At 46.9% G+C, this 14655-nt stretch overlaps 1 protein-coding gene across 1 annotated transcript in view; it reads left to right on the top strand.

Annotated features, from left to right (window-relative positions):
• Nucleotides 1-14655, top strand: part of AATF (apoptosis antagonizing transcription factor) — a 56753-nt gene extending 42098 nt beyond the window's left edge. Inside the window, exon 12 of the mRNA XM_069790938.1 lies at nt 13430-14655. Within this exon, the coding sequence (XP_069647039.1) occupies nt 13430-13493 (64 nt within the window). The 3' untranslated portion in view covers nt 13494-14655. The remainder of the gene's footprint in view (nt 1-13429) is intronic.

The raw sequence follows: 14655 nt of genomic DNA, 5'->3' as shown, positions 1-14655 counted from the left end.
TACTGATTCTTTGGTGGCAGCAGTGTGGCAGCAGCTGCTGCTGCTTATTGTCTGACTGCGGGAACTTATTTCTTACATTAAGTTTATTAGTCACTTTGGAGGCCCGCCATACTTTCTGTTAATGGCATTTTAGTCGCTTATCTCCTGATGTTGGTTTAGCCGTCTAGAGTGAGACCGTGGGTTGATGTGCTCGTGTACCAGCAAGTGTGCCCGAGGGTCGTATCATGTGGGCAGCTGTATCCCATTCTGCCAAGATGAGGCTTTCGAGCAAGCCCTGGACGTGGATGGGGCAATGCCGGAACCAGGCTGGGCCAGTTCTGTTCCTAGTTCTGCCAGTGGCTTCGTGGGTGACCTTGAGCAGGTCGCTCTGAGTTTCTGCTACTCTGATTCCCCTTCTGTGCTATGGAGGCCTGCTGTCGGGAAGTGCCTGTAAAAAAACGGTTTAGTAATAGTAGTAGTAGTAGTATTTCATTTTTTAACATGCATAGGAAAGCTTTTGTTTCAGACAAGAGACAGACACACAAATAGAAGCCTAAGCTTTCCTCACTGTTTGCCAAAATGCCTGCCGGTTACCTGTAACACAAAGAATATGCCTTACCTTTGCCTACTGCAGGCATTACAGTCTTCCTTAAGCAGTTTCTCTGCAGCTTCCTCCCCATGGGATGTGCTTTGGCATTGTTTAGTCCTAACGTTGAGCTTAAATTTCCCTCCGCTGTCATCTAAGCCCATTATTTCTTGTCCTGTTCAACGTGGGCTTTAGGAACAGATTCTTGCTTCCCGTTTGCAGCAGCCCTGGCACATTTGGGTAGTCATTCTTGCTTTGCGCACTGAAAACCTGGGTGTTACTTAGCTTCGCTTCCTTCTTTTCCTCCCTACTTTACACCATTTGTGTTTGCATCCAGACATACAACACATTCACAATACTGGAGTGGCCAGTGTCTGACGATTAGGCCTCTTTAGGTGTTTTGGTTCAACTCTCCCAAAATGAAAATACCTGCTGCTATCAGTCATTTTTTTGAAAATCATAGCCACTCTCTAGGGTTCATTTCACATCCCTGTTTAAAATGCCCCTGCACTTGCCATGGGCCATAATACCTCTCTAGCAGCACACAGCCATACCAGAGAAGGCAAGAAGAATTCAGCATCTGCTTTAAACTGCAGGTGAATTAAAAAGAAAGGGCCAGGCCTGTACACATGAGAGGGAAGCAGTAATGATAACAGCTCTCCTTTGTGACAGAAGAAGGTAATTTTATTGTTTGCAAGTGTGAATTACTAGACTGAAAATGCAAGTATACACTTCACAGTGATGTGATCATGCTCAGAGCCATTTTTTTTTTTCTGGTCAGGCACTTAGAAGGCACGACCCCAAAATAAATACACATCTGAACAACGGGGTGCTCTGTGTTGTAGTGTGAGAAATTTTAAAGTGTCAGTGAGCTGTATATAACAAAGAGTTGTAGAAACAGAGCTGGCAGAACATTCCCCTTAAGTTCTACCAGTGCCTACAGTGGCAGGTAGATACCCGGAAAATGCCAGTAAATAAATATGTATGTGCAGATGTGGATGGGCAGAAGCCTGGGGGATGGCATAGAGTCCGAGGGGTGCGTATGGTGGTGTAGTTCTGGTTCTTCCTTGGCTGTGCAAAGTCCTCACTCCCCGTGATGAACTGCACAAGCCGTTTAACAGAGGGGAGTTGTCTGTGACTGTTGTCTTGCTTTGCTTGCTGTAAGTGCTTTTGAAGGCAAAAGTTTGTGTATCACTGTAATACCTTGCTGTTTTCTGTATATTTAATTAGCTAATGCAGCCTAGGAATGCATTTGAGGCCTGATTCTCTTGTACATTTAAGCCATTTTACACTACTCTGGCTGTGCAGAGAGACCATAAAATAGTGCAAGGCACTGCTAGCACTCACCTGAAGGTCCCTGTGTGGTGTTGTCCTGGCTGTGGGATGCCCAGGACTTCTGGGAATCTGGCATGTCAGGTTTGTCACTTGCCGCTGCCACTGGCTGGCGAAACAAAGAGCCAATGCGTGTGAGAAGTAGCCTGAGTACTGCATAGAGAAGGGGATGAACAGTCACTCCACAATTGTTTTACAGCCTGAATTTGAGCAAAGAAACGTACAAGTATAATAACTGCCTTTGTCAACATCACTGCCACTTTCTTTCTTATTCTTGCTGCTGGTTGGAATAATAGCATTCGTGCAGGCAATTAATCTTCCACTTGCCAGTTTTTCATGCACCCTACGCATGGGCATGGCTGTTTAACCTTGTGCTCACATATATTATGTTGTAATGTGTGGGACACTGGTGGCCTCGAGCCCTCCTCTGTTTTAACCCCTCTTTGGTAGTATTTTAAAACATACACTGGAAAGTGATTTTTATGGTTATCTTGGGGTATGTGTTTATAGACTTAAATACATTTATTGTACTCTTGGGCCAAGGCTTTTCTAATCGGTCCAAGGTCACTGCTATGTAAATGGGCCTGCCCTAAGATGAGGAACCTGAAGGCAAAAGCTTGAACATGAGTGCGCTGTGATGGTTGTCCAGAGGAGAGGGTAGCTGTCTTGGGCAGGAATTACCCAGGATTAGAACAGGGTTGATCTCTCTCTGGTTGTGATTTCACCTGTGTTTGAGGGTGGCATCATGTGGGTGCCACTTCTTAGACTTCCCTTGAAATAAGCTTTTCCCATCTTCATGACCTAGGGTACTTTGCTGATCCCATTGCTCCAGTATCCAGCATAGTGTAATCTTGAACATAATCATCCTTCAGTACCACCATGTGCAACAGAGCTGGGAAGATGCCAGTCTTCTCTGGTTTACTCTTTGAGAAATGAGGCACGGAGAAATGATAGCCTGTATCTCCAAAGGCATTTGGGTCCAGAAATCCATGAGTCAAGAGCCTCAGTGACTTGCCAAAGGTGCCGCAGCAGGTCTGGGCTAGAGCTGTAGTTGAACCCAGATCTTCTGTGCGGTCACCTTCAGCTGGCCTAGCTCTGAACAGCCTCCTGGTTTTAGGAGATCAGACATCTGTGCACTCGCAGAAAGCTCCTGTGCTAGGTAGATGTATTTCTTTATGGGCAAACTGAGGCTAGAGATTCCCACTGAAGGCCTGCAGGTCCATAGACAAGTGAGCGTATTTTCAGTACGTGCAGAGTTGCTGTATCTGCAGGAGTGGATCCTATAAACAGCCTAGTTGTGGCAAGGTCAGGTAAAGTCTGTGTACCTGGGAAGAGCTGTGTGTGGACTTCGGTTTTGTTATATCTCTCTGTCAGCTTTGATATATAGATCTTCAGGTCTCTGCACTGTACGCCTGTGTGTGGAACAGAAACTAGACACAGGCACTTTAAAAAAAGGTGTAATATCAAATTACTGCTAAGTTTGATGAACACGATTATTTCACCTCTGGAGGACAGTAACTTGCAGGAGACTGCAAGTTCTTTAAGGACACAGATGTTTGGTCCAAACACCTTTATCTCCCAAGACGACTCAGGTTATTCTGACAGGTAAAACAAGATTGTGCAAATATGCAACAGTGATCTAATCAGCTGGAACAACAGCAATATTTTAACTGGCGCTACCTTTTAACAGCATCATTAAGGGCTCTCATTACTCTTTTATTAGAGGCTCACTCTATTTCTTATCAGATTACAGAATGAACATAACTCATGGCACTGATTTGATCTCTTGTTAAAGAGGATTACAGCTTTGCATTAACTTGGATTGACACGGTTTATAATTTGCTGTTGATACACATGCTGGCGGTGTCACATGTTTGACCCCCTCCCCACAGCACCGCTGAAGAAAAGGACACCCATACATCATCATTAAAGATGGCACCCAGTGCAGAAATGGGAGGCAAAAGGAGGCTTTTCTGCGGTAAAGTCAGGCAGGACAAAAGAGACGTGTTCTCAAGTGGAAGCTGAAATTCAGAATGGGGATTTATAACTGGGTGAAGGTGGGGGAGACTATATCGGCTTTTAGGTGGGTTGTTTTTTATGTCAGCAAATGGTTCTTCATTACAGAGGAGGACTTTGTATCCATTATGAGCCAGATTAGAGGGAAGAAGATGGCCATAACGGGACTGTGTCAAACCATGCAGTTCCACCGCAACGTGAGGCACAGAAGCCTTTCCAGGAGCTGGGGACATTTCCCCTGCGCTTCTCAGACCTCTCAACATTGTGATTGTCACCAGTTAGTGAACTGGTCCCTGCCTTCGGGCGGTACTGATCATACCCCACCAGCTGATGGTGTTAGTTTAGCCAGATAACCTGTTCGCCTGGGGTGGAAGTTCCTTTATTGTCATGTCCCTGGTCTGTAGGAACCCCGGGCAAAGCAGGGGTTCAAGCTAGGGCTGTGTGTCCGTGTTGGGGCTCCCTTCTTCCAGCTCCCGTGTACTGCCCATGCGTTGCAGGGCTCGTCATGGTGCATTTCCTCACGTATATTTTTTTTTTAGCATATGGTCAAGTTCCAACACACTGTGCTTTACCATATATGCCTGTATATACATACATACCCATATAGAGTCTCCCCATGCCTGTGGTGGTACGTTTTGTGTTTGACTTTGAAAGCGCAGACTTGCGAGGCAGCAGAACTGGGCTCAGGGCAGGAGTCACTGCCTGAAATCCCACGGCCAAGTGCAAGAAATTAAGTCCGTGACTCCACAGTCCCATTGGCCTCAGGTCATGCTTGGTAGAAGAGCATCCAGCCCACTCTTGTTCTTGCACAAGCAGACCAGTGCCTGCTGGGAATCTGAATTAAGACACAGATTATCCAGCTGCCAGTGAGGTTTGGATTAGAGCATTTCCCTTGGATTCAACCAGGATGTTGTGTATTTTCCCAATCAGCATTCTCACTCTTGGACTTAGTGCAGTTGCTTTGTCACAGTGTGTCTTCCTGCAAGCAGAGGGGGGTACGTAGTAGGAAATCCTGGTATTAAAAGATTAATTTACTTATATGACATAAGAGTTTAGTATTTAAAAAAAAAAAAAAAAGGTTGGTGAGATACCAGCCTTTAACTTTTAGCTCACTTTGTACTTTGGGTATTAAAACACCATGAGACTAGATTAATAGAGGAATTTGGGCTCTGTGATTGTCAATCCAGTACGTTCACCACGACAGAAGTCCCTGAAAGGAAGCAAAGCCCTTCTTTCTGGAACAACTTGCACGGCACAAACCTCAGGTGATCGTGTTTGTTGGTGTGAGAAAAATTATTCTAATTTTATATAGACACAGCCCGGAAGAAAGGTCGTTCTACTTTGTATTGGCTTTGTTTTGGGAAACAAAGGGAGTAGCACTAACATGGAGGGCAATCTCTCAGAGTGTGCAGTGCTGTGACATTTTAGGGAAAACTGGTGTTTCTGGCATGAGTCTAGGAGTGGGAGGGCAAGCTGCCTACCTGGGCTTTCTGGCTTCTGAAAGAGCCCCCTGGTATGGCAGGGACCCTCTCTGGTCTCTTGGGGGAGATGTATGGACTCTCTTGGGGAGGTGACGTGCACCCTGCTGCACACCCTGAGCTGGCTCGCTCGGGAGCCTGGTGCTCAGGGAGGGGGAGATCTGAGCTGTACTGGGAACCAAAAAAAACCCACGTGTTGTCCTGTGAAACTAAACCTGCTTGGCTTGATTCTTGGTCCCGAGGCACCGTGGCTTCGGTATCATTCTGCCCTTTGTGTATCGTTTTTTTTGGTGGATTTTATCCCCTAACCTTTGACTTAGCCTTAGAAGTCAGCTCGTGTAGATGCAGTTAAGTAAGTATCCCATATCACTTTTAACCATAGTTGTTAGAAGGGCTGGTATTTGAGCAAGGAGTTTTTGTATGTTTTGAAGCTGGCAGTAGTGAAGTGGTGTACGTGACCCTGGTTAGTGCCAATGGGCTGAAATCATCGTGTCCCAACATTTGATGTTTGACATCCCTAGTAAGAAGACAGACGCCTCTGTTATGGAAATTTCCTTTTTAAAGGGAAAAAAAATAACCTGTTAAGAGCTGCAAGATGATTTGTCGTCCTTCCTTTGTGAGACAATTTGTCTTCTCCTGCATCAAATCTGTTATAAAACAGGCAAGCTGTGAAAGAGGGAAATCATCCTAGGAATATGGGATGTTAAGGTACACAAAGAATGGTCCCCTCCGTGCGCCTGTGTGCACGTCTGCACAGGGCACTTCACATGCAGCATTACAGTGGCTGCTCTGCTCAAATACCCATTTAAAAACAGAGACTGAGAAGGCAACATTTTGTGAATTTCATGGGGAAATTAAAGCTGCTGGAAAGCATGCCAGCGAAGCAAGCTGGAGGTTTCTGCATGTCCCTGTGTTTTGCTACTTCTCCAGCCACTTGTCCACATCTTTTATGCTTTGTGCTGTAAAAGCTCATGTGAAAACGTGACTGTTATTGGGACCAAAATCAGGATGAGAGAGGTTGCATCTCTGCTCCCCTTAATGCTGTCCTGAGCACAAGGCAGGTCAATAGGCAGGTGGCTGTGTGCTGGTGTAAGGGGGAAATGTCCAGAATTGGTGACAGAGATGGCAGGTCTGAACCCCCGGTCTGGGTAAGTTTGGGGGACGGTACCTTGAGCAGCAGCCATTCTGTCTCTCTGCTGTCCTCCTGCTTCCCACCCCATCCCCAGATCCAGCCTCAAAATGTGCAGAGTCCCTTTGTTTAGGGCAAGAACCAGCTTTCTGAAATATTTATAAATCTTGTGCCTGGTCTCATGAGACAAACCAGAGGTCACATGTCACCTTTCATAATTTAAAGCCGTGGGGCTAAAAGCATTTGCACAGACTTGAAGGACCCAATCCTGACCTGCCTGAGCGAGAGGGAATTGCAGCAGACCTTTCTGAATCTCCTTCAAGCGCCAGGCCACGGTGATGAGAGCCGTCTGGCTGTGTAATTTATAGCTGGAGTTGCGCGCTCCGGTTTTGGGCCATGGCGGGGAAGCGAGTGAGAGACTGCCATCTCGTGGGCCTGCCTTCCCGGCCAGCACCACACAGCACCGCACCGAACCGCACCGCACAGCACGAAACTGAACTGCACCGAACCGAACCGCGCCGCACTGAACCGAACTGCACAGCACAGCACCGCACCGCACCACACACTGGACACCCAGCAGCGCTCTGCTCTGCATTTCAGGCCCCTCGCTTTAAAAGACATGGGTATTTTAATTCTGCTTTGACGATTGACGCTGCTTGTTTTGCTCCACGACATCAACCGTAGCGCGGGTTTGTCGCTGCGGCAGTACCGGAGTGGGGAATGCAAGTTGGAAGGTCTGTGAATATAGAGCCAAATCCCACACCCCATGTGCTGATTTAGGGTAAGGCCTTTGACTAGAAATTGAGAAATAAAGGGCTTCGGCTTGTTTTATCTTCCTGGGTACCTGCTCTGCTTGCTGGGCACCTAGTAGTCTGAGTTTCACACCCCTCGACAAAAGATTCCTTAGGATACAGACAGAAAGTTTTCCAAGAAAATGATCCGCCATCTGTTCCACAGCCAGCTTCAGTTTTCATCAGGAGATGCGTGTTTTTCAGCCTCCCTTTCTTCATGGGTGTTCATGTTCTATCTTTTGCCGGTTTTTGTGAATTAAAAATTCATTGTTCCCAATGGAGGATGTCAGTAGGAATGGGGTAGCTATAGTTATTTCAGTAGTGCTTGTGGCATAGTCTAAATTAGCTTTTTTTTTTTTTTTTTTTTTTGGCCTGGAAGAAGAGAAGAAGTAAAAGGTACATGGGAAAAGGTAGGGAAATTTGTTGGAGGGTATTTTTACTAAAACAGCACAGCAGTGACTCATGCAGTATTGCTATATTAATAACACTCTGACAAAGCCCCACCAGAAACTCAAATGTCCCTCTTAATACTGCTCTTCTACTAGTTCAGAGAACTATATTTAAAAAAAGAAGTAACATGACTATAATTACACAGAATAGTGCAGGCTTAGCTGTTCCCCCCTCCCATGTGCAGGTATGTAGTTGTTTTCCCCTTTGTATATTTGGTGGAATAGTGCTACTGCAGATGGGCAAAGCAGATTTTTGGGGAACTGTTAACAGTTTTTACGATTTATATTTTGACGATTCATATATTTATCAAATAGCTATTGCTATTAATATTGACCCAGGGCACTCCTGCCCTCTGTCTGTGCGTTTCCTTGCTCTCTGTTGCAAGGATTTTGGCTGTAGTAGCAATACCTGGGATTTGGAGGGTGGTGAGGTCTGCTGGTCAGTTAGCACCCAAAGCTCACTGTCCGAAGTAGCTGTTCTTTTTAATTTTTTTCAAAACATTGGCGTAGAGGTGAAATTGCCAGTTTGCATGGCAGGGAGGTGGTCAGCGTTTCTGCAGCGCCGTGGAGTGGGATCTGTACACGGGGCTCGGGCTGAGCTGGACCTTGGCACCTCTTCTGCGCGCAGCCAGCTCCTTTGTCTACAAAGCTCACCGTCGCAGCGTCGTGACAGGGGCTCCCCGCAGCCGGGAGCGTTGCCGTGACCATGCCAAGGGCTGTGCAAGCATTAAGCCGTGAATGGGAAGACAGTCAAGCCGCTGGCTTGGGGGTTATGAGGGGAATGCCCTCCCCGGGGTCCGCAGCGTGGCGAGCAGTGCAGGGGCATCCCTTCCTTGCTCTTCCCACGAAACCAGTGGAGCCACAACCGAGTTGCAAATTGCAGCGAAAACAAGATTCTTCTAACGGCGCGGGGGCACGGGGAGCGGAATAAAACGCCTCCCTCGCGTACACCTTTTGTCTCAGACTGCCGGTGCGTTGAAGGAAAGGGCTGTATAAACTTTCCAGGTGCCTGTGGAGCGGGCCCTGGAGCTGGGAAGGGGTGAGTGCCCGGGCACAGCACTCCCGGTGCATCGAGCGCCTGTGCCGTCCTCTGCCTTTGGAGTCAGCTCAGAAGAAATGCATAAATAATTAAGCCAAGGTACTTACACACACATGTTTTATGGCAAATGGCTGTGTGGTTCGTGATCATTTTTTCCAGAAACAGGTTTTATGATAATATAGTAAAAATATTAAATTAGAAAATGCCTCACTAAGGGTGATAAAACCTTACTACAGTGGAAATAGGTAATTATCCCCTCTACAGCCTAAATGACAGTTTAAAAGAAATAAAAATGTTAGTGCTCATTACTTGCTTTTGTAGGTTGCAATAAAGGGTAAGTTAAATTTTAATTCAAGGAAGACCCCTGTATCGACCTGCTTCTTCCACACTCTCTACCTGAGGTGTAAGTACTGTTAATTACTCGCATAGGTTATTCCTCAGCACATTGCTAAGACCAGTACCTCTTTGTGCTAAAGTCACCTTTCCTTCATCTGGAGGTAGCGGACTCGCAGTGGGGTGGGTTGTTTCAACTCAGTGGCTCAAGTCTGATGTTTAATATATGTGGGTGGAGGAGAGAAATTTTATATTTTTTAACCAAAATCCAAGTTCATTATGCGTAGCCTTAAGGGGGCTGAAAGTATTAAAATCCACACTTACCCTGGTGAATTGAAACAGAGACAAGGTTAAACCTGGAGGATTGATGAGTTTTACTCTCTGCATGGTTAAATCCTGCTGAGGGGAGATGCTGTAGAATAAAGGTAGCCTAGATGATGAGAAGAGGAAAAAATGAGGTTGGGTTACGATTGGCTTTTTTTTTGCAGGGTGAAATATTTGTTCTGTTTCGGGGGTGGTGGGGTTACCTGATTTCCCTCCTTCTCCTGTCACTCTCTGCCAGGGTGTCTACCTGTGCTGCGTTATTATAGAAACAGCTCCACTTGAATTTTTACTTCAGCAGATGTTCCCAGTGTCGTGCCCGGCAGGATGGGGGCCACGGGGGTGCTGGGCTCGGCGCTGCAGGTCCTGCCTGCCTGCGGCTGTGGGTGCAACCCCTCTTTGCACCCACGAAACCTGGGGTGCGAACGTCGGAGCCTGTCGGTGCTGGCAACAGTTCTCTGCTGGCAAAGACAAATTCTTGCTTGAAGTCTCCCTGGGCCCTGCTTGTTTGAAAAATGACTGTTTATTTAAAATCTGTAGGATTGGAGCAAATTCAGCATTGATCCCTGAACTCTTGTACCTATCAGAAGACTATCAAAAAACAAAAATGAAGACAAAAGCCTGTGGAGACTGGTTCTCCACCAGTGGGAAAGGCCAAGGCAGGCTGCAAAGAAACATTACTTTTGGCTTTTCCCAGTGAAAACACAGAAACTCTTGCTGTCTTTGGCTAGTTTCTGTGGGGTTCCCCAGAACGTGCATGTTGTATTTGAACTTCCCTATGTTACTGAGGACTGTAAAAAACATGAATGCATATATAAGAGGAGAAGGGCATATGTAGAGAAACTGCAGGCGGGAGCCCCTCTGTGCGGCGGAGGTGATGTTTGGGAACAAGTCCCCTTTGAATTTTGCATTTGGCAAGCAGCCAGCGGTTTCGGCAGGTATGAAGGCCGTTACCTGTGAGTGGGGCTCGTGGACAAAATAAAAGCAGTTTCTGTTGCTGGCTGGCACCAGGGTGTGGGCGAGGAGCAGGAGAAGACCTGCACGCAGTTTGCTGCGAGTGTGTGCAGTGCTCAGGCTGAATGGGGTCTGCCTGGGAATGCATTCCTGCCCCTGGCAGCACTTCCACAGGCTCCAAAACAGGATTTCTTCAGCCCAGCCTTTTGTGTTGCCCGAGCAACTCAGCGGCCGGAGGAGAGTGTGGGGTTTGTAGCCAGGATAAAGAATATCCCCACACTGGGGAGCCATCCGCAGCGGGAGCAGTGGATCCTCCCAAGCAACAGCCATGCCTGCAGAGCCACGAGATGGATGAGGACCAAGAGCTGAAATAGCGTGGAGGTCGGCTGTACAAAATCTGTGGGAGAGCACACAGAGCACTGCAATCGTGTGGAGACCGTGTTCTTCCTTAGCAAAGCACAAAGGGATGGGAGCGAGTCCATGTGCGAGAGCGGGGTCTTATTTAATAGCTGAGAATCAAACTTGTCTGGGTTAGTGGCTGTGCTGCCTGTGCCCAGCACGTGCCTTAAAACAAACAAAACTGCAGGAATGGCACACACTAGAGGCTTCGAGCCCTGAGCTGAGCCAACAGCAGCATCCCTACGGTAGAAGGGAAAATGGAAACAATCCCGAGAAGAGGAGCCGCGAGACCCTGCTGGCTGCTGGGGGGGGGGTTCTTCTTTGCAGAGATGCTTTCCTCTGGCACAGGAATGAACAGCCTGGAGTCTGCCGCTGTCAGCTTCCCGAGGCCTCGTGTGGCTCCCACTACGGCACCTGCGGGCTGGAAACCAGTGAAGTGGGTGCATTTGGTATTGTCATTTATCTTCCTTAGATTGTTTTCCTCAATGCAATTAAGTCACCCTTTTTAAAACGAGGCATATACCAGAGAGAGGGGAGAAAGAATGAAATCGGTGATGTTTCATTGAAAGCACCCAAACCACTCAGCCTCCGCTGACAGGAGCAAGCCACGAGTGTTTGTCAGCTTTGCCCACCTGAGTGTGAAATGATCTTCTATCAAAACACCAGTTTCAGCTTTTCCCCCTCTGCTCCCGACATGTGAACCCTGCTGCGGACAGGAACCGCTGCGCACTGCCCAGGAATTTCATCGAGATTGCAGCACAAGTGGAAATGTTTGCTCAGTGTAATGACGGGGTCTGAGCCGAGCCGGCAAAGCGAGGCTGGAGGGCCGTGATTGTGGGAGGACTAAATAGCATCGCTCTGCATTTTCCTTCCGATCACTTGACGAAGCCTTAAAGTCGCAATGTCCTTGTTGGCAGTAGTGCCGCTCGCCAGCTGATCCCTCAGTTGAAACGGCAAAAACGAGTTATGTTTATCAGTTAACAGTCAAGAAAGATGGGAAATGTTGTAGGCTTGGGTGAGGCGTTCCTCTCCCTCCTCCTTTTTTTTTCTTTCAAGTGTCAAAGTTTTCAGCTTTTCATGTATCAGTTCCATTTTCTAGAAGTGTTTTGACTTTGCATTTGTGTGAAACTTGCCAAAACCTGTGTGCACGCTCCTGATTTAACACAGATACTCCAGTTGTGGCTTCATAGTCCCAGCTGAGCTTTGTGCAGAAAACACGGCGCCAACCATTTTGTTGGGTAAGGAGATGCATCCCTCACCAAAGACTCATTTTCTGAGGATAGAGCTGCTGATTGGTTAATTAGCTTCTAAATGAAAATTAATTTAAAAGAGATGTGGCCCTGTGAATTAGAATGGTTTCTTGTCTCAGTGGTCCATGCACGTCCATCCATCCTCCTGCACTGCTGGAACGGATACTTTGTTCCTTGTCTTTCTGGGATTAATGGCTGGCGGTTTTCTGCCATCACCGTTCAAAACGTGGAAGTTCCTTCTTTCACAAGGCTGACAGGTAACTTTCTCCAGTGGAAGTGTCTGCAAGAAGCAGACAGTTTTCAAACCAGTTGCCATCTTTTATTGATCTGTGAAGGAGCAAGGCATCAAAGCAGTCCCTAGCGAGAGTGGGCCCTGTTGTGGTCTTAATTGAGGAGGCAGCCAAAATCACAGTGTCATCTCTGTGAGGTCTGAATTTCATCCTTTGAGGCTGTGTTTTACTCATTCTCGAGCGGTGGCGAAGTCTCTTTCCTCTGCCTGTCCTGACAGTTTTCCTGGCCTGGCTTCTGCAGCAGCTGCTTTCCCAGGCGCTGGCCCTGACGAACCATCGAGACGCTGGCCCACAGCAATGGGCTCGTTTGGTTATTGCTCTAATAACCCTGGTCGTTGTTAGCATGCTGTGAAGGAAAAAAATCCTGTCCTCCGTGTAACCAGCACTTCGCTCTGTGTGTGCTGCCCTCTTACAACAGGCTGTTGCTTTAGAAAGCACGTATGTATGTAGAAAATAAGGGTCTCCCGATGCTTTTTTCTTGATTTCCAGAAATGCGTGATTTACAAAACTCCTCTCTCCTTTCCCCCATCTCTCTTAGCAGGTTACTTTGGTTCTAAAATTGAAGATAAATAACACTTTTTTTTTTTTTTTTAAGGGGCAACTTGCCTCTGTTATCAGAATTGCTGCATATGTGATATTAATTGGAATCTTGTTGCTGGGTCATTTTCATTGTTTGTCAAGTACCGTCAAGTCCAAGAAAATGTATGAAAACTAAATTATAGTCCCACGTAGACTGTCTGATTGAATCCTCCTTATGGCTCTGTGGTCTCGTACATCCTATTAAAATATTCAATCTTGTTTTCTTACTTGAAGAGCCTGTCTGTAAAGGGCAAACTTATAGAAAACATCATTCTCTAGAGATATGGTATCCAGCCACACTGAAATATTTACATACTTCTGTACTGCATGTGATTGGTCTTATGCAAGTTCTCCCCTTTGCCTGTATTTATTAATAAAGATTGTTGAATGCATTTTTAATTATACAAGGCCTTTCATTATAAGGAGTGGATGGTTTTGCTGGCAGCCTCTTGCTTCCATTTTGACCTTGAAAAGTAACTTTTCCCCCCTTCCTCTTTTTGCCAGGACGGAGCTTTATCGTTCACTGTTTGGAAAACTAACAAGTCCCGAAGAACCGGCGCAGAATTAGCATCAGCCCTTTGCACCAGGATTGACTGTGCCAGATTGACCGTGCCGGCAGGCTCCGCACCGCGCACCCCCCGGCCTGGCCAGCGCGTGGGGGTTCCGCTCCCTGCGCTTGTGTGGTCACTTACAACTGCCCGGGAGCACCCAGAGCAAGGTCTCTCCAGCTGCTGGTTTGTTCCCAAAAACCTCACTGAAGGAACATCAAATACGGTTACTGCTAAATCACGCAGGCTCAGAAAGAAGAGGGGGGGGGTGAGGAGACATTTAGCCTGGCTGAACACCCTCCTCTCTAGCTTTAAAATGAACTCTGCTTCCTCCCAAAGACAATCCATTTTTAACTATTCTCTTTAAATTCCTGACCTTGATTTTGCAATATCTGCTCAGCACGGGCACAGTGTTCTGCCTGGGGGGGGAGGGACACGCGATTCAGACCAGCAGGGACCACCAGCCTCCCCCTGCAATCAGGTCACCCACGTCTGTATTAAATCCTTCGAGATTTTTATTTGGGGGACTGGGGGGGGGTGTTTAAGCGTGCTGTTCTGGTCGTTGGTTGCGTATCTGGAATGTGTGACTTTTTATTTTTCACCGAGTCAAGAGGATTTAAATGTCATTTACATAATTAACATGGCCTTAAAACAGAGAAAAGGTGCTCTCCCTTGCAGACAGCCAGAGCTCCCAGTTCCCATTCCCGTTTCTGAATGAGCTGTCACTGCACACAGGGACATTTGCTGACTGGCGATGAGCACAACACGGGGGGTACGTCTGGGGCTATTTCTGCAATTAGAACATATTGGTGAATTTTTCAGTCCAGCATTGATCCTGTACGCTTAATTATTTCTGCTGATCATGACTCTGAGCCGTCCTGTCTTCACCATCACCATGACACGCTATTGAAGGATGCCAGCACGAATGTAAAACTGGCCAGAGGAGATGACTCACCTGAGGGGTTTTGTGGGGTTTTTATATCCAAAGGTCAGAAGCCAGAAATTAAATCCCAGTAAGGGGAATTTGTTAGCCTGCTGTGACCAATCTGAAATGGAGGTTATCTTGCGTAAATAATATGTGCATATATATGCGTGTAAGATGGCCATTGCTTGTGACCACGTGAACTGCACTGTCTTTGTTTTATGTTTTGTGCGCTCTAATTAAAATGCTTTGTAAACTGA

Source organism: Haliaeetus albicilla, chromosome 9 (assembly GCF_947461875.1).
Source record: "Haliaeetus albicilla chromosome 9, bHalAlb1.1, whole genome shotgun sequence".
NCBI lineage: Eukaryota > Metazoa > Chordata > Aves > Accipitriformes > Accipitridae > Haliaeetus > Haliaeetus albicilla.
The sequence above is the reverse complement of the archived record's forward strand: the minus strand, read 5'-3'. Positions and strand labels throughout refer to the sequence as shown.